This window comes from Myxocyprinus asiaticus, chromosome 39 (assembly GCF_019703515.2).
Source record: "Myxocyprinus asiaticus isolate MX2 ecotype Aquarium Trade chromosome 39, UBuf_Myxa_2, whole genome shotgun sequence".
NCBI classification, from domain to species: domain Eukaryota; kingdom Metazoa; phylum Chordata; class Actinopteri; order Cypriniformes; family Catostomidae; genus Myxocyprinus; species Myxocyprinus asiaticus.
The window spans coordinates 2,297,124-2,318,747 of NC_059382.1; the positions used below are offsets into that span (position 1 = coordinate 2,297,124).

At 37.6% G+C, this 21,624-nt stretch overlaps 1 protein-coding gene across 1 annotated transcript in view; it reads left to right on the forward strand.

Annotated features, from left to right (window-relative positions):
* The window catches only part of LOC127429925 (leucine-rich repeat and fibronectin type III domain-containing protein 1-like), a 165,591-nt gene that overhangs the window by 141,599 nt on the left and 2,368 nt on the right, over nt 1-21,624 (forward strand). Inside the window, exon 4 of the mRNA XM_051679289.1 lies at nt 8,266-9,652. Coding sequence (XP_051535249.1) covers nt 8,280-9,652 — 1,373 coding nt within the window. The 5' untranslated portion in view covers nt 8,266-8,279. The remainder of the gene's footprint in view (nt 1-8,265; nt 9,653-21,624) is intronic.

Sequence of the window (21,624 nt, forward strand, 5' to 3'; positions counted from 1 at the left end):
AAACAAATGAAATTCTGATTAGTTGAATATCTTTGCACTAGCACTGCAACCTCCGTCAGTGGCACACACCACTTTACAGTAGTGAAAAGGGGTTATATGGGGAAAAAAATAAATTTTAAAAAGAGCTGGATCTGAAAAGAGTCCAAACCCAAACACTATATAAAATGTTTAATAAGCTCATATTTTTGTTGTGGTTGTCAGGTGCTTTGATAGATTCCTTCTGCTGTTTAATGTACTTTAGAGACGTTTAACCCTATCTCAAAATATTACATTTTACTGATAGCTGTGCGGTATGTGTAAACCCTCAACAGGCGCATTAGTGACTGACACTACAGGCTGTAGTCTTTAGCATTCTCATTAGTGCACATGCCTCCCATGCCGGAGACCCCAGTTCGAATCCCGCACGGAGCGGATCGGGAAGGACCGGTTACAATTGTACATATTATAAACTCAAAGTCATGCAAGTTTCCATTTCCATTTTGCAAAACTACTTGTCCAGCATCCAGCGAATGTTAAACTGAAATTAAATTTGGCTTTCTCATTTGATTAATCAAAGAATTAATCAACAGAAAATAACCTATTATCAAAATATTGTTTTATAATATGTAGTATTCAGTCATGAATGAATGAATGAATGATGTCATTCCAACTGGGACATATTACCCTTGCAGGCTCACTATTGGCTGATTCAGTGTTTAAGGGTAGCCATTTTGGGTCGGCATCATCGTAGTCCTTATTTCACAACACTTAAGTGTCACTTCAGTCAGCACTTAAGAATCAGCCTTAGACTTTGATGAAAGGTGCTTTTAGCATCTTTGTAAAAAGCTCCTACTCTTACACAAGTCCTACTCTTTGCTAAGAATTTGTTGACACTTAAGTCAAAGCTTAAGACCATTCTTAAGAGCATTTCTGAGAAGTTTTATTCATACAGCCCCAGGTGGTCTAACATTTTTTTCAACATTTTACACAAATGCTGCCGATTGAACTTAACTTGTGTTAAACCCAGAAAATTGCTTTTACAACAAGAAGAATTTACTTGAGAAGCAAACTGCACATGTGAACTCATATTAATTGGCGTTTAAAATGAACTAGTGAAAGCAATATTATACAGTATAAATAGATATGATCATCTGTTTATATGACCTCTTGTTTTAACCATAAATCTAAAATATTCATGAGGTAAAAAGCATAAGATTTAATCTTGATTTAAAGGAATATTCCAGGCTCAATACAAGTTAAGCTCAGCATTTGTGGCATAATGTTGATTACCACAAAAATGTATTTCGACTCGTCACTTCTTTTCTTTGAAAAAAAGCAAAAATCAAGGTTATAGTGAGACACTTACAATGGAAGTCAATGGGGACCATTTTTTGAGGGTTTAAAGGCAGAAATGTGAAGATTAAAATTTTATAAAAGCACTTTCATTAATTCTTCTGTTAAAACTCGTGTATTATTTGAGCTGTACATTTGTTTAAATCATTTTTACAGACGTTTTAGGGTTTTAAGGTTTGTTGACATTACATCATCATGGCGATAAAGTTTAAAATTGGCTATAACTTTACAAAGGAAAGGTTAATAAGTGATTTTATCACACTAAAATCATGTTAACACACATATTGTTTATGTCTTGTTCTATACTTTTGAAAAAGTGAGGATATTGACGTTCAAAAATTGGCCCATTGACTTCCATTGTAAGTGTCTCACTGTAACCCAAATTTTTTTTTTTTTTTTTTAAAGAAAAGGAGGAACAAGTCAAAATATATTTTTGTGGTAATCAGCATTATGCCACAAATGCTGTCCATTGAGCTCAACTTGTATTGAACCCGGAATATTCCTTTAAGAATGTTTAATTTCTTTTTTACTGAAAAAAAAGACAAAAATCCTGCTTAAGAAAATACTTTTTCTTCAAGTGTAAAATGCAAAAGGATCATTCGTTTAAAAAAAAAAAAAAAAACTCATCAGTGTTGGCTGTGAGTCAGAAGTCCATAGGCTTTTGTCATTTTAGTAATTCAGCTACAATGTCCATACTTTAAAAGACCACACTGACACGATCCATGTTGGAGTCACTAATTTTGCGCAAGTATGAATCTTCTTCACATTGTGAGCTGAAGTAGTTCATTTGCATTTATGTCTAATTGCCTTTTTCACTTTCCTCTTGCATTTGCCTCAGAGAAGAATGCACAGTATGATGAGTTTCAAAGCGTTTATTGAACAGACTGTAGCACTTTTTGCAAATATCACACGTTTTTTTTTTTATGTAATGCATATGGGAATGACAATCTGTCGGCTGCCTCAAGGTGAGGAAAAGGAAATTTACATTTTGTGTGCAGGTACAGCTGAGTGGTATTACAGTATAATTTATGAGAGTAGACATGTGTCAACAGGTACAGATTGTGCTATACTTTTTATACCGCTGAATTTTTTTAACATTTGTATTTTACCTTTATTTAACCCGACTGGTCAATTAAGAATACAATTGTGAATTATGGCCTGGCAGGAGTTAACCTTGTGAAAAAATAATAGATAACAATATAGGGTAAAAATAGGAGATTACATAATTTTTTGAAAAATCAATAATACAGAAAACAGAAGGAACAATATAGAAAACAAATATATGAAATAATAAAATACAGTTTACATTTTTGTAGCTATTAGTGTGCAGGGCTGCCTTTTTTGTTGTTTACACATGAGAGCGTCAATAAAATTGCACCAAACACAAAAATAATAACTTTCCTGAACAGTCCCACTATCTGCCATTGGTCGAACATACAGATAGTCCCTCCCCAAAGTCATATCATTGGCTAAACCAGAATGTCTGTGTTGGTTAATTTAGAAGCTCAAATAAACAGAGCAATGTTTTGATACCTACAAATGATATGTGCTTATTTCACTGGATGAACCCACTTTATATTAGGTGGCCTTAACTACTATGTACTTACTATTTGATACAATGTACTTATTATGTACATACATGTTGTTGCATTGTAATTACATTTAAAGTACTTGCATTAAATTACATTTGTAGTTACACTGTAAACTTTGCCCCTAACCCAACCCTTACCCCAAAACCTAACTGTAACCCCTAATCCTAACCCTAACCCTACAGTCCTTGGAATTGGCCACAATGAGCATTCACAATGGCACGTTGAGAAATGAGGTGATGAGAAATAATATGAAATAGGGTGGTCATGTAGATTAACAGACTCAAATTTGACACATCCCTCCGCACAACAGTGACTTGATAATGCGATAATGCTGCACTTTGAAGTTTGAAGACACAAACAGCTCTTGAATCAGCATGTGCTCACCGGCTCTTCACGCTCTTTAAAAGCCTAGTTAAAGGACTTGTAAATATTCAATGCCTGTCTTCCTATCTCCATCAAGATTGAGCCCTCGATTTTTACAGCAGCTTAATGGAATTCAAAGACCCACATTCTTCCGCAGAGTTGCCTTGGAAACAAAGTTCTTGGGGCTGTTTTTTTTTTTCCTCTGTTACCGGAGATGCGCTAGATCAATCAAGCGAATCGTCAGGAAGCTCTCCAGCACACAATCTCCGCAGAGGAAAGACGTTTGTGTCCCAGTTAGTACTTGAATACACACACAATTATTTCTCAGGCAGATTGGGAGGCATTATTAAACTCAGACTCGCAGAACATTGGGGGTATTGATTAAAGGCGACTTTTACGAGCTCTGCAGAAACTTTAGCACACGTATCAATGCAACTACTACATGCACATTAGATTTAATAATTCAGCGGAAATTAAGATTTTCATTAACATAAAGAAGCAGAAAGAAATCTGAATAGAAGTCTTTATTTTCTTTCCTAATGAAGCACATGGGTAGTTGGCATAAAATACATGCTTACTTTTTACAATGAGGTTCTATATGCTAACAATCATTAACTAACAATAAACATTTGTACAGCATTTATTAATCTTGGTTAATGGTAATGTATAAATATTCTATTGTTCATCATCAGTTCATGTTAGTTCATAATGCATTAGCTAGTGCATACACCTTTCAATATAAAATGTATTAGTATATATAGAAATTAACTTCAACCAGGATTAATAAATGCTACTAAAGTATTGTTCATTGTTAGATCATTATGCAATTTTTTGTTAACTAATGCTAACCTATACAAACCTATTGCAAAGTGTTACCAAATATTTTTGGAAAGTTGACATGTCCTGCAGTGTGACCAGCCTGATCTCACATAAAATTCGGCAAGTGTGTGCCGATTTTTCTTTAGCTGAAATCGGTATACATTGACCGAATTTGAAAACACTGCCTCCAGAGGTTAAAGCGGTAAGTGTTTCAGAGCATATAAACAGGTGTGACATCCATTTATGTCCAGGAGAGGTCGACAGAAGCCAGTTGTAAAAATAATTGTTTACAGTTGTACAAGGTGTAAAACAGTGAAGAGAAATGCTTATTTTATTTAATCTACCCCCCCCAACCAAAATCCAAATCTAACCCTAACCATTAGTAGAGACAAAATGCAATGTTAGGGATAAAAATGCAACCTTCTTATCACGCTCATGACTGTTTATACCAACGTGATTAGTTCCTCGTCCCATGCAACTGACGCAACGGGCTACCAGTCATGCCACGAGGGAAAGTAATTGTTGTTGAGTCATTTCAAATATGTCCGATGGGAGAGAGGGTATGTTAGTGAGTCGACATACTTAAAATTATGATGTTGATAAACAACAAAAAAAACAAATATATATATATCATGGACATGAACCAGAGCCGGTATTGAAAGTGTTTCTGCAGGTCAAAACTTTTTTATTAAATAATGAACTGGCAAGAAGAAGAAAAAACACTTATACAGTAAAGTGATTCATTATGACATTTCCATGGCTTGCCAAGAGATTGATAAATGTAATTTGTAGCTGAGTAACAGACTAACTGTTAGATGCTATCAATTTTCTCTTTTGCAGTAAATCAAATCTTTGGCAACACATAATCAGTTTGTGAAAAAATATTTCTTTTGTCAACAACCTTTAAAAGTAACACATTTGGTGAGTAATTTATGTCAAAACAGAGAGCATAATAACTGTAATGGATCATATTTGGTATTCTTGTATTACATTGCCATTTCATGTCAGATATAATTGATTAAATTCTATTAATTCTACAATAGTCTTGACATACAGTATTTTAGTCAGTCGTTTTGAAATCTATTGGGTCCTTCTATGTGAGTCTATGGGATTTTTTGTCAATTTATCCTCCACCAGACAATTATCGTAACTCTGATGACTTAGAAAAGTAAATATCACACCTCTCCTCAGTAACCAACATTATTTGAGGTATCATTCATGTGTGTTGCACAAACAGTGCAGATACATGCCTGAGCTTAATGCTTAGGGTTAAAGATGTGTTCAAATTACAAACCCTAAGTATGAGCAAAAGTAATAGTGATGTTTGACTTAGCATCTATAAATCTTTATACTTAAAGCATTTCTCTACACAAGTAAGTCATTGTTTCATACACAATCTCATTATGATATTGCATACATCATAAATTCTCACATTTTTATGTGTCATTTTCACTCATGCACAACGGGATGCTACTCTTCAAGAGTTTTCACACATGCCTGAAATAGTGGTGAATGACAGGTCAGAATGCCAGATAAATAAACAAAACAAAAAAGAGTCTCAAACGTCATGACATCCGTTAGACGTTTCGCAGGATGGACAGCTTGGGAAATGAGCCATCAAATCCAGCATCTTTACACCCTAAGTGGGTGTCTCGATAAACACAGCAAAGATTGAGAGATTATGGAGTGGGAGATGGATGTAGCACCGTAGAGAAATGCCTGGCATGGCAGTTGTAGAGGTTTTGAGTCCCATCAGGGAGTTTAAGGTTATTACACAACAAGCATTTGATGTTTTCTTGCTCAAAACCCTTTCCGAGCCGAGCCGAACCGTCTGTGCAGAGAAATCAATACAGCTAAATGGGGATCAAAGCCAGTGAACATCAGCCGTAACGCGAGAGCCATCAAACCGGATCCAAAACTGATGGATTTGAATCAAAGGGCATTTTATTCCCTACATGTCCCATCAGGTTTATTGCCACAATTTATTGTACAATTAAGTCGCTCCTACAACTGTCTAATTTTCCACCGTGTGCCTTCAGCTCAGAATCGGTCCAGAGCTCACAGAGCTATTACTCTGAAACCCAACGAATGTTGATTTAGAGCAATCGGAGAGACCATTTTGTCCATGTGAAAGACTCTGTGTATTGTGGGGGAAACGTTGTTGTTGAGAATATAATAAAAAATAAAACTCAACAAGGTCAATGTTTTTGGTCTCATTCAGGAAGTTGCTTATACTGTTTATTTTTCCTTGAACCTCTACATGAAAGGTTATGAACAGCTACAATAAGTTGTAGGAGAACATTATCAAAGAAATAGCTTGGTTTCAGTAACACACTGCATGTTTCAAGCAAAGGTATAGCTGAAACAGGATAATCAATGGATTAAATGTACCGCGGGACTTGATTTTATCCATTGGGAATTGATTGGATAGTACACCGTTCAGCCACAACATTAAAACCACCTGCCTAATATCGTGTAGGTCCCAAAACAGCCCGTTCAGGCATGGACTCCACAAGAACTCTGTAGGTGTCCTGTGGTATCTGGCAACAAGACGTTAGCAGCAGATCATTTAAGTCCTGTTAGTTGCGAGATGGGGCCTCCATGGATCGGACTTGTTGGTCAAGCACATCCCATAGATGCTCAATCGGATTGAGATCTGGGAAATTTGGAGGTCAAGTCAACACCTTGAACTCTTTGTCATGTTCCTTAAACCATTCCTCAACAATATTTGCAGTGTGGCAGGGCGCATTATCCTGCTGAAAGAGGCCACTGCAATCAGGGAATACTGGTGCCATGAAGGGGTGTACGTGGTCTGCAACAATCTTTAGGTAGGTGGTACGTGTCAAAGTAACATCCTCATATATGCCAGGACCCAAGGTTTCCCAGCAGAACTTTGCCCAGATCATCACACTGCCTCTGCCACTGAAGTCTGCCTTCTTCCCATGGTGCATCCTGCTGCCATCTCTTCCCCAGGTAAATGATGCACATGCACCCTTGGCGCCCATGACGCTGTCGCCGGTTCACCGGTTGTTCTTCCTTGGACCACTTTTGGTAGGTACTAACCACTGCATACAGGAACACCCCACAAGACTTGCCGTTTTGGAGATGCTCTGACCCAGTCATCTAGCCATCACAATTTGGCCCTTGTCAAAGTCGCTTAGATCCTTACGCTTGCCCATTTTTCCTGCTTCCAACACATGAAATTCAAGAACTGACTGTTCACTTGCTGCCACCCACCCCTTGACAGGTGCCATTGCAATGAGATATTCGATGTTATTCACTTCACCTGTCAGTGGTTTTAATGTTGTGGCTGATCAGTGTATACAGTAAATTGGTCTTTATATTAATGGTTCTTAACTGGTGGTTCGCAACCCAAAAATGGGTTGCAGGCCTTTTCTTATAGGGTCGCAGACAGCAGGGAAAAACTATACTAAATGCAAATAATAAAATGCAACCAACCATTTAATTCTGTACAGTTAACATTACAAAATAAATGCACTTATCAACTTTTAAAATGAAGGAGAAAATGTTTCTTTTTTCGCCTTTTTGATTTAATTGAAAAGCCTACTTTTTCTAACTTGTCCTAGGCTGTTTGTCTGATTCACATGACATTTGGTATGTATCATATAGAAATGCTCCTTACAAAAATTTATTAAAAAATTTGATTCATTTAATTATTTAGGAGATTTTTGCCAAAACGATTTTGGGTATTGCCAAAAATGACTAATTGGCTTGTATCTTGTGAGCACAATATCCGAACTTTACGAAATTTGGAACACGTGGACAATAGGACATTCTGAGGGTACAAGCCAACTTTCATAAATTGCTGATGCTAGGAGGTGCTATAACTTCAGAAACTCCTAATTGTGCAACTGTGATCAAAGAAGTTGAAACGTGAAACCAAAAAAATTCCTACCTATTTCTTCAAATTTTGTTATTTTGTTCATGTTCTCTTCACAGGTACTTGAACCCCAATAATTACCCTTTGCTGCTATATTTAAATAAAAAATTATTACATTTTAAATGTAAGATCAAAAAATGTGTTTCTTACATTTTCTGAAATAATGTGCACTGATAAATTGTGGTATTCAATGCAATTGCAGATCTATATGAAACATGAAATCTAATGTGTCCATTCTGTGTGTTTTTGTCGGACCAGGAAGCTGATGCATCATGGAGAGGCTGGTGTTTTGTGTGTTGGTGTTTGGCGTTCTGGTGGAGGCTCAACACTGTCCCGGTCGATGCATCTGTCAGACCATCTCACCGACGCTCACCCTCCTATGCGCCAAGACTGGACTGCTATTCGTGCCCCCAACCATCGACCGCAAGACCGTAGAGCTTCGCCTGACCGACAACTTCATCACTGCTGTCCGTAGGAAAGACTTCTTAAACATGACAAGTCTGGTGCACCTCACGCTATCACGCAATACCATCAGCCAGATTGCTCCACATGCGTTTTTGGGACTCAGGGCTTTGAGAGCGCTACACATGGAGGGAAACCGTCTAACTGTCATTAATAGCGACCAGCTGAAGGGTTTGATCAACCTGAGACACCTTATACTGGGCAATAATCAAATTCACCAGATCGAACTGTCCTCCTTTGACGAGTTTGTGTCCACTATTGAGGACTTGGATTTGTCCTACAATAACTTGAGGACATTACCATGGGAGGCTATAGCCAAGATGACCAACATAAACACGCTGACGTTGGACCACAATCTAATTGACCACATTGGTGTAGGGACCTTCACACTCCTCACAAAGCTGGTACGGTTGGATATGACGTCAAACCGCTTGCAGAAGTTGCCTCCTGACACTCTTTTCCAACACGCCCAAGTATTGTCCGACCCAAAGATGTCCAGCTCGTCCAAGCTGACAGTGAGTTTTGGTGGCAACCCTCTTCACTGTAACTGTGAGTTACTCTGGTTGCGTCGGTTGACGAGGGAAGACGATCTCGAGACTTGTGCTTCTCCGGAACATCTGATGGACAAGTATTTCTGGTCAATCCAGGAGGAGGAGTTCATCTGCGAGCCACCTCTCATCACCAAGCACCAGGTCACCAAACCCTACGTCATGGAAGGTCAGGGGGTGGCCCTAAAGTGCAAGGCAATGGGCGACCCGGAGCCCACCATACACTGGCGCTTTCCAGACGGCAAGTTGGTGCACAATAATTCTCGTACAATCCTCTACGACAACGGCACTCTTGACATTCTCATAACCACTTTGAAGGATAGCGGTGCCTTCAACTGCGTCGCCTCTAATGCGGCTGGAATTGTCACAGCCGCAGTGGAGGTCAACATGATTCCATTGCCCTTGTTTGTGAACAACACTGGTCACATGAGGGAGGCGGACCCGGGACTCTCTGACATTACCACCTCAACCAAATCTGGTAACAATGACACAAAGCCCCAAAACAAGAGAGTGGTCGTAGAGGAACTGAGCGCCAACTCTGCCGTGATCCATTGGCCTTCAGAACGCCACATTCCTGGAATCCGAATGTATCAGATACAGTATAACAGCACTGTAGATGACACCCTGGTGTACAGGTGAGGAATTTAAGCATATCTGAGGTTTATTGCGTGAATTAAGGGTGTTACAGTAGATTGCGTTTGAGAAATCTTAATTTCTAAGTCTGCAGGGGCCATAAGAAATGGTTGCATGTTCAGTTTCAGGCTGAAGTGAATAATGAGATGGACAGATACTTAGATCCCCAATTGTGCTTTTAAACAAAGCACTTAACCCCAGGTTACTCCACCTGAATGGCAATTAGTATGCTGTCTAATCTTTCTATCTAAGTCATTAGATAGACAGACAGACAGACAGATAGTATTGTACAGTAAACAGAGATGATAGATAGATAGATAGATAGATAGATAGATGGATAGATGGATGTAATTATTAATTTTGTGATGTTCAAACGTGTATGATCAGTGGAAGATTCAGATTTACAATGTCACTAAGAAAGGATGTCTGTGTGATTCAGTACAGTATTCTAATGCCATCCCTCCCGACACTCGGCGCCTGAGACCACGCATAATGGAATTTAACATCTGCAATGGCAGTGCAGCTAGCAAGCAGTAAAACACTTGTGACATTTATTGCCGCTCGCAGAGCTTCACTGCAGGCTACAGGTGCATTACACCAGAACAATCTCAGAGAATGTGCATCTGCTGAGAGCTGCCCTGCTTTTAAACACAACAACTTCATCTCACTAAGTAACTGAAAAAACATAGAACAGAGCCTGCATTAGGCCATCATTAGACAGTGACATAGCTTTGAATTAAAATGGGTTTCCTTTTTCAATAAAAATGGGGAAAACACACGGACTGTGAATGAGGCGGAAACAAGCAACTATTGATGACTGCTTTCAAGGACAAACAGTATTTTTCAGAGGAAGCCATGAAAGCTTTTCAGGTGAATTGAGCACATTTACAATTAAACGGTTTGTGTGTTTGTGAGCGGGGGTTTGAGTGGCCGGTTCAAGAGAGACCATTTGGAAATCTCAGAATTTCATAGGCATTTCTCATGGATAGGGTACATTTTGATGTCCAATTACTTTATAACTATTACAGGTACAAATCTCATCAGAAGTGTTTGAGATGTTAAATAAATATAGACACTGAGCATGTTTACGTGCACGTTCTTACACCGACTATGCTTAACAAGCCGACAACGTATAAGGGCATGTAAACACCTTAAACTGTTTTCCTTAATCAGGGTATGGTTGTAAATGGTTTAAGCATTAACCAATCAACACATGTAGATTTTTGCCCACTACCACGGTTTTGTGTTGCATGTAAACACCTTTACTGGCATTCTTACTGGTTCAACAAATGTGCACAAATGTCTGAGTTTTGACGTCAAAAGCGGAGACTAATCTGATTATTTAAAATGGCATTTAAATGTGGTTATCTTGCGTTATCTGATTTTTTTTAATTAGCTGATTGTTGGTAGTTATCAGTGTATTGGTGTGCATGTAAACACTCTTGTGTTTATTAAAATAGATTATGTTAGGTAAACGATTGTCCAGCATAAAATTAATAGAAAAGTAGGTCATTTAAAATGCATCAAATGTTTGTATTTGTCAAGCTGAGCCATTAAGCCCTGTTACCAAATTTATTCTAAGAAGAATGATGGAAAAAGCATTTCTCTTTAATGTATGGGAAAGATAACTTTATCAGTGACGACTAAACCAGCATTTGGTCCCAAACAAGGCAGCCACTATTGATTGATTGTTTAATTTCTGACAAATTAATAAATATAAATGTAATTTAGGCTAAATCTGCATCAGTGCTACTTACAGACTTGGTACCCATTTTGGCAAAGTTTATTATGTTTACATAGAATTGTATACATTTTGTTTATTTAATATTTAATGCTAGATATTGCAAATTCACAGAAATCATGGATTTACAATCCATTTATAAATGTCCAGAATTTTGGTAACAGGGTTGCAAAACGTTAAACACTTTCTTTCAATGACTATTTGTTGAAAAAGAAAAAGAAAAGTTTCAGGTCTTATTTTAGACCCTATTCATTGGAAGTGGCCACAATGTATACACACACATCGTTTCAATAAATGGAGTCAACCACAAAGATCTCAAATAGACTGAAAAGGGACAGAGAAAAAAACAAAACAAAAAAAAAGCAGAGAGAATTTGCATAATAACAGGTTGCTTAAAGATCAGCTGAATTATTGATAACCCCAAAGACCCCAAAGTAACTTAAACCCACAATGGGGCGGATATGTCACTGTGAGGTTTAAAGGTTAGACGCAGTCGATATTAAAAGCCTCTGTAATAGAAAATGGTAGTACGTTAGATTAGTCCACACTTAAAAAAATAAATAAAATCTGCATACACTGAGTCACTTACAATTGTGGCTCAGTGGTTAAGGCTCTGGGTTACTGACCAGAAGGTCAGGGATTCAAGACCCAGCACTGCCAAGATGCCACTGTTGGGCCCTTGACCCTATCTGCTCCAGGAGTGCTGTATCATGGCTGACCCCAGCTTAGCTGGGATATGTGGAGAAAAAAAAGAGTTTCACTGTATATGTGCAAATGAATAATATGTGACAAAAATAAAGGCTTCTTCAACTGAAGTTAACATACAAGTTTTAACAGAAGAATTAATGCATACATTTCTAAGCTTCAAATTTCTGCCTTTAAACACTTCAAAAATTGGCCCCATTCACTTCCAGTAAATGCCTCACTGTAACCTTGATCTTTGCTTTTTTATGAAAAGCAGGAACGAGTAGAAATAATTTTTTTGTTGTAATCAACATTATGCCATAAACACTGTCGATTGAGCTTAACTTGATTTGATTCTGAAATATTCCTTTAATTAAAATGTATATTATAAACTTTAAAAACATAATACTTCAAAACAAACAAAGTTAAGCATATTTAACCATTTGTTTAAATCCTGGCCATATTTCAGAAATGATGTTCTTTATGAGGAAAATGAAGCTGATTTATCCAATTCATTCTTAAAATTATTGCTTCTCATTACTAGAATAATACATCACCCTGGACAGATGCAATGTTTGTTTTTTTAATCAGCATAAATTAATTTCAGGATGTCAAACACCTTGTTAAAATTATACTTCACACACAGTGTCATATTTTTTCGCATTACAGCGATGAGAATTTGGGAAGACCTTTCTTTATTTGTCGTGAAAATAATGTTACAATGCAAAAAAAAGATCTTAATTGTCCTAAAATAGACTCCAATTTCTGCTAAGCAACACATGATTTCTTATTAGTTTTTTCTAATTTAGGAGTGAAATATGCCCCGGTCATTTCATGGAAGTTCAACCTTCCTTTTCTTTTAATTTAGGAATTAAAATGGTCACTGACAGAAAGAAGCTGTTATAAATGATTTAACATTGAGGAAAACAGCACCCTGCGTTGCTACTTTAAAATATGCACTACTTGAGCCCCTAATTGCTCGTCAGTGGCTGATGAGAACGAGGCCTGGGGACTGATGCAATTTCATCAGCATCTGCGTTAGAAAGACATTAGACTGAAATCGGTTCAGACAAAGTCAAGCCTGCGATTGTCTGCTATAGCAAACATGGGTCAGCAATGCATCAGTTCATTCTGATTCAAGAAATCAACACGCTTCTACAGCAGACTTCTGATGCTTGCCAGACAAATATACAAGCAAATAGACGAGTGAGTGACTGTTTGAACTGAGAGATTGATTTCCAGGGCGTCTCTTGAACCGTCTTGCCACAGATTGAATCTAAAATGCCACTCATTCACATTGACATAAAAGAAAGGACAGAAACCAGTTGATCTGAAGATATCTTCACATTTTGGAGAGATCAAACCAAATACAGTACATTATCTGTGCGTAGTTGCAATCTGGGTCACAAATTGATAATTCCCAGAGGACTGTGTTATTGCTCAGAGGTTGAGGAGACTTAAATGTGTTTTTTCTTTGAAGTATCAACTTTGTCTTAGAATGAATTAAAATAGACGTAAATGAGTCAATTGTTGACATGCAGTAAGAGTATAGATCTATAAAATAAATGTGCATAGCATAGCTCGGATTATTTGATAAGAAATGTTTGAGTTCTTTTGTCTGTAAACATAGCATACACTCAGTTTCAGGTATATTTAGGTGTTTGAAAGCCACTTTTTTCCATCTGTTGATTAATGACGTGAATTATGGTGAATTATTCCGCAAGCACGGAGGGGAGTAATGGACTTTAAATTGATTTTTATTTTGTTTTGTTTTTTAAGACCATTATTCGATGACCAAACAGTGAAAGCAGTCATGTAAACAATGTCGACAATCGTTCAATACTCTCAACAGTGAACAGGACGCATGACATGAGTAGAACGTGTAATTAAAATGGTTGTAAAAATTTTACCAAACAGCAAAAAAGTCATCTTAAGTCTCATTTCATATTGGACATTTGACCCAGCTAGTACATTGTGAAAATGTGTTGGGTTTGTCAAGAAAAGGCTGTGTGAATGTTTCTAAACAATACTTAATACCTGTGACGTGCACAGAAAAATCTCATGGGGCCTGGTTAGCTCAGCGAGTATTGACGCTGACTACCACCTCTGGAGTCGCGAGTTTGAATCCAGGGCGTGCTGAGTGACTCCAGCCAGGTCTCCTAAGCAACCAAATTGGCCCGGTTGCTAGGGAGGGTAGAGTCACATGGGGTAACCTCCTCGTGGTTATGATTAGTGGTTCTCACTCTCAATGGGGCGTGTGGTAAGTTGTGCGTGGATAGCGGAGAGTAGCATGAGCCTCCACATGCTGTGAGTCTCCGCGGTGTCATGCACAATGAGTCACATGATAAGAGTCATGGATTGACAGTCTCAGAAGCGGAGGCAACTGAGACTTGTCCTCCACCACCCGGATTGAGTTGAGTAACCGCGCCACCACGAGGACCTACTAAGTAGTGGGAATTGGGCATTCCAAATTGGGGAGAAAAGGGGAGAAAATCCCAAAAAAAGAATCCAGAAATGACATTGCTTGCATTGCTTTTGTTTATTTATTTTGGCTGTGTACTCACAGAACAATGCAGACACACCAACGCTGGACTATGAATGCAAACCAATACAGGTCAGATAAAATGTCCACTCTATGTATTGTGTTTTAAGTTCATCAACAGGTTACTTCTCGATTGCTACCGCATTTCCGACATCACATGGCACACCTGGGTAGCTCAGTGGTAAAAGATGCTGACTACCACCCCTGGAGTTCGCCAGTTCGCTAGTTTGAATCCCAGGGCATGCTGAGTGACTCCAGACAGGTCTCCTAAGCAACCAAATTGGCCTGGTTGCTAAGGAGGGTAGAGTCACATGGGGTAACCTCCTCGTGGTCGCTGTAATGTGGTTCGTTCTCGGTGGGGCGCGTGGTGAGTTGAGTGCGGATGCCGCGGTGGATAGCGTGAAGCCTCCACACGTGCTATGTCTCCATGGCAACGCGCTCAACAAGCCACGTGATAAAATGCGCGGGTTGATGGTCTCAGACGCGGAGGCAACTGGGATTCGTCCTCCGCCACCCGGATTGAGGCGAGTCTCTACGCGACCACGAGGACTTAAAAGCGCACTGGGAATTGGGCATTCCAAATTGGGTGAAAAAGGGAAAAAACAAAAAACAAATAATAATAATAATAATGGGAGTGGTCACATTATTTTCATTGATAGAAATGTAATACATCTTTTATAGAATACTGCCATTAACTGAAAGAGCTGTCTGATTCAGCCAAAGCCAGTTTGTTTTTTGTTTAAACTAGTAAACTTATCACTTCCCATTTTATTACCATTTTTGGACATGTGGGCTACCCATTCAAAACCATGAGGAAGTCAGAATGGAAGCAGCAGAAATAAAACGAAGTGTGAGTGCAGAGATGAGAGAAGTGAAAAGAGTGATGAGACAAGAGAAATATTACAACAAAAGACACTGTGTCGTTATCAGGGTAATGCCATGGTACTGAATGATCGTATTCATATTTCATGATAGTACTCCAAGGTACTTCAAAAAATACCATGGTTTTACTATGACACATGTCAAAAACATGGGATTATCACAGACTATGTCTAAAAAAAAATACAAAAATAAAAAATAAAAAAAAGTTTAAAATATGGTGCTTTTTGTTAGGAATATAACAGAATAGGCTATTATTTGTCGAAAAGGAAATAATGGGAAAAATTATGTTTATAATACAAGAAAAATGCTTAAATACTCAAAATGCAAAGAATAAGTATATAAGTGCTACTCTTTAAAAAAAAAAAATTTGGGGAATAAATAAAAAATGGTAAAACAAAAAAAAATCAGTGCCCTTTTTTATCATTTTGCCCCTGTCCCTGCTGAGGTCTGTGCTTAATACAACAGATTTTTTTTAATAATACATATTGTCAGAACATTGCATATACTGTATATGTATCGCAAGCCCTTTCGAAATGTAATCATGTACAGGAAACTGATTATAACTATCAACAATACGATTTTCTCGAGGTAAAATTGCTGATATCTGACATCAGGAATGGAATTACTACTGGCGAAAGTGCTCATTTTTTTTTTTATATCAATCATTACATTTGCACTAAAAAATAAATAAATTAATAAATAAATAAGAAATTGAAATCGTAATTGCATTTTCACTAGAATTTCACAGTGAACTGTCCAGTTTTATTCAGAATGCATTAACAGATATTTAAGAAGCACTCGTTGGGCATTGTGTAAGCATTAACAGATATCCTTAATTATTTGACCCTTTGCTAAGCTCCCTTGGTTACGGTCGCTGGCTCTGACAAGTTCTGCAGAACTCCCCATAGGAATGAATGGGATATTGCTGTGAATGGCGCGGTATTTGGCTAAATATTCTCATAAATGGAATGGATAATATTATTATGTGGGCTGGAATGTAGAGTGGCATTGTAAAGTATATTTATCTGCCGTTTTTTGTAAAAGAAATGGTTAAATTACACAATAATTTGATTGGAAACTGTGCAGACTGTGAATCAGAATTGAGGCAAACGATCATCACAGTCACATATAAAGAGTAAAGCGTTACTTGATAGCGATTACAAACCTCTTAGACCTGTTTACAACATCTTATAACACACTCATTTTGATGCTGTTTATTTACTATCACCTGTACTAAGACCTGAATCAATACGTATATGAATTAATGTTAGGTAGTTAGCTTTGATTTACCTTGGAGCAAATGTAGGTGTCCTGGCTGATGTTATACATGCTCATTTGGGAATGAGGAATGACACACTTTAATCCAAAGAACGCTCTATTCAATATGTATTTAAAGATTTTTTTTTAAAAAAGAAAGAAAAAACACTGTTTATCCTCTCTAGGTAGCTCATGTCACTATTACAAGTGACCCAGCAACAGTGTTTTTTAATTTGTTTGGATCATTTCGATAAAATCCTATTTAAAACTACTCATCACTCCCGTAGGCTCTCATTGTTAAAAGGCAAACGCGTGTCAGAGTAAAGGGGCGGTCACACTACACTTCGCGCTCCATTCACTCTCATTCAAACGCATCCGAATGCAGCAGAGCGGAAATGTAAGCTAATGCGAAACAATTTCGTACAACGCTGCGTAGCAAAGTTCAAGCTCGGTGAACTCTGAACCGTGAATTCGTACAAGAGGAAACGCGACCAATAAGAGACTGAAACGTCACACGCTGACCTCTTGGCTCAATTCAAAGGACATATATTTTAAAGCTGCGAGATTTATTGTTGCAGGAAAGTGAGTAGATATTTAATCTAATATTATTTATTATTTGTGATTCATTATTTAGCTCTCCCTTGTGACATCATATCCTGGTTCGTTGCGTTGTCCGAAAAAATGTAGTAAGCTCAAAACCTAGTGCGACCGCCCCTTAATGATGGCGGGGCAACAGTTGCTAAGACAGGATTGGTCAGAAATGCTTTTTAAATCGGGGCTTAGCAAAGAGTCAATTTCTTACTATCAATTATCAGCAATGCACTTCTTACTAGTAAAAATTATGAATTTTGATATCAATAATTACATTGTCACAAATGCAGTGTCTATTCCTGATATCAACAATAGCATTAAAACTACTGAAATTTTTTTTACTGAATTCTGTTTTTTAATATCAAGAATATGTATTTCTGCAAGTAATGAGATCATTTTTTATACTAAGATTATTTTAATTTTTTTTCAGTGCAAATTTAATTACTGATATCAAAAATCAGCACTTTCACTGGCAGTAATTCAGGTTTTTTTACTAGTAAAAAAAATTATATCAAGAATGTGTATTTCTGCTAGTAATGATGCCATTTGTTATATAAAAAATAGCACTTTCACTAGTTGATATTACATTTGTGATATAAAAAATATGCATTTCTTCGAGTAATGTCATTTTGTTTTATTAAAAATTTGCACTTTCACTAGTAGAATTGAAATGTGTTTTTTACTAGTTGAAATTCCATTTTTGATATCAAAATATGTATTTCTGCATGTAATGAGATCATTTTTTATATTACAGATTTACGTTTTTACCAGTACAATTGTAAGCACCGATTAACACTTTTACTAGTAGTAATTCCATTCCTAATATCTAGAATTAGTATTTTAACTAGTGAAAATTGAATTGTTGATGTCTGTAATTCATATCCTGCATGTCATTAAATGTCAAAAGAGCTAGACACATTTTATTTCCTGTAAAAATCATTACCACGTCCAACTTGGTGCTACCGCAAACAAAATCTGTGCATTCTGTAAACAAGAATATTTTCACTACGTTTGATTTAAAGGTACAGATTACATTATTTTAAAACTTAAAATATTGCACAAATGCTGCAGTTTGCTCTGGTTTTGTTTTTGTAGTAAAAATACGTATACTGGCATTTTGAGGCTTCTTAAAGAAAGCCAGGTACTGTTTACTTCTGAAATGTCTCTGCCGATCGTCAGCTTCAAATTTCATCTCAGCACACTGTTCCCTTCTCCCACCCATAATTCTCCTCTCGTCTCACTCTGTGGCTCAGTGAGGTCTCTATCAATGACTCCACTTTAGCTTCCCCACCTTTTAACATCTGACCTGTGACTGAAGCACATCGCTCGTGATGGCAGAGCAGTTTGTCACAGTGACCCGTGACCTCTGGGACAACCTCATGCATCATCAGCTGCTGAAATGTCCCACTTCACAGCCACCAATCAGAAACCAGCTCAGAGGCAGCCATGTCCCGCTGGGTCGCGCTCTTGTCTGAGGTGTAAATCCAACAAGACGTTTCATTTAGAGCTTATTTCGAAACTCTCGCCCGACTCCGAGTACATGCCAAAGAACCGAGAGTAAATGATGTTGCATAACTCCCAAAGGTAGCAACAACAGAACCGCTTGAAATTGCAGAAGGCGAGGAGCACATGCAGTTTTGTTAATTTTCGCAATCTAAAGTGACAGTTTCAATATTGCTCTGAAAATATAACATTTTGGAATAGATACAAATATAAAAGTGCATAGACTTCCCGCATACAGAAATACACCACAGTTCTGTTTAATCGAAATGTTAGACAGTTTTGGGGAGTAATTAACTAAAAGTAGTGACTGTAGTCGCTACTAACTGAACTAACATACTAATAACTAAAAATGTTCAGTAACTCGACAGTAGCTCAGCTGTTTTCAAAGTGCACTTTCAGCACTGTGGACTTCTAGAAAGTAAAGTCTCATTCAAACATTTTTCACACTCTCACTAGTTTATTTAATTTACCAACAAAGTCCAACAGTGTGTGTACATGCACCACAGGAGAGTCATTTTTGTGATGAAAATTCTCACCACTGTGTCATTTCCAGCACATCTCAAATTCTGTATTGTTTTTAGTGGAAATGACACTGATGGAAATGACATTTTTAGCGTTTTTCAAATAAAATGGCTCAGACTCCTTTGTATTTCTAAGGTTAATTTCATAGCTAACATTTTATGGATCCTTAATACACACATTTAAATTATATTTTCACATTTTTTTGCATAATTTGGCAAAATGACAGTTTGATTGGAAATGACGGCCAATAAAAAGTGATATTTCCCTTGATTTTTCTTGGTTTTGTCTCATTTTTCATGCTCTTCACTGACACTTTTGTTCACTTGGTTAACAAGTACACTAACTTTTGAAAAAATGTTGTTAGGGGAAAAATTGTTTGGTGTGGTGGAAATGATGCCATAACTGTGGGACAGCTGTAATTTATTTTCTCTCAATAAATATTGTAATGGTTTGTGTTTAGTTCACTCTGTTTAGATGATCATAGTTATAAGCATGTAATAATTTGTACTTTTATAATGGATTTTCATAGTTTAATATTGGAGGTCTGGGTCTAAATGCTAAAACAGTCAAATCTGTGCATAAAAGACGTTTGAGAAGTACCAAAAAATAAATGATAAAGGCCTGGTGAAAAGTTTACAGTTCATTTTTAATGAGATGTTCATATAACTAAAATAAAAAAGTTGAAATCTGTTTGTGTAAATGAAAATCAAACCCTGGGACATGCAAGTGCCTGAAGTTGAAGAAACACTCAAAATTATGGCGTTCACTATTTTTATTAAAGGAATGATCCGGGTTCAATACAAGTTAAGCTCAATTGACGGAATTTGTGGCATGATGTTGATTACCACAACAATTTTAGACTCGTCCCTCCTTTTCTTTAAAAAAGCACAAATGTGTGTTCCAGTGAGACACTTACAATGGAAGTCAATGGGGCCAATCCGTAGACATTAATATACTCACTGTTTCAAAAGTATAGACACAAGATATAAACAATATGTATTAAAATGATTTTAGTCTGATAAAATTACTCACTAACTGCATCTGTGTAAGGTTATAGCCAAATTTAAAACTTCATTACCATGACGCTGTAATGTCAACAAACCTTAAACCTTTAAAAAAAACTATAAAACTGACAATTTAAACAACTTAACAGCTCAAATAATACAAAAGTGTTAACAGAAGAATTAATGTAAGTGCTTTTTTTGTTGTTGTTGATTTTCTCCACTAATTTGGAATGCCCAATTCCCAACGCGCTCTAAATCCTCGTGGTGGCGTAGTGACTCGCCTCAATCCGGGTGGCGGAGGACGAATCTCAGTTGCCTCCACATCCGAGAGTCTCAAACTGCGCACCTTATCACATGGCCGTTGAGCGCGTTACCACGGAAACGTCGCAGGTTTGGAGGCCCACGCTATTCTCCACGGCATCCACGCAGAACTCACCACATGCCCCACCGAGAGCAAGAACCACATTATAGCCACCACGAGGAGGTTACCCCATGTGACTCTACCCTCCCTAGCAACTGGGCCAATTTAGTTGCTTAGGAGACCTGGCTGGAGTCACTCAGCACGCCCTGGATTCGAACTCGCGACTCCAGTGGTGGTAGTCAGTGTCAATACTCACTGAGATACCCAGGCCCCCCAATGTAAGTGCTCTTATAAAATTATAAGCTTCACAGTTTTGCTTTTAAACCCTCCATAAATTTGCCCCATTAACTTCCATTGCAAGTGCCTCACTGGAACACAGATTTTTGCTTTTTTTAAGAAGAGGAGGGACGACTCGAAATTCATTTTTGTGGTCATCACGTAACTCTTATTTGTCATGCCACAAATGCTGTCGATTGAGCTTAACTTGTACTGAACCCAGAACATTCTTTTAATGGTATTTAATGCAAATTGAGGGTAGCTTGACTGTAGTTTAAAGGTGCAGTATGTAAGATTCAGAAACCCTTGTTATTAGTGACACCTGTGGCCGTTAATTGAACTGCAGCCAGCTACCTGTTGCTCGTGCTCGTGCACACACTCCATAGGGACTCGAGCGAGCGAGCATCGGCCAAAACACTGATGTATCGTACAAAGAGACAACGTGATTCACCGGCATCATGCTGACAGATGAGGTAGCATAATTAAAATTACACAGTTATGATTGTTTTACTACAAACTTTGAGACTAAACTAAAACTACTTATCAGCTAACATAGCATACTGATACACACATACAGCTACATACTACCGATCTATACCAGAGAGTTTACT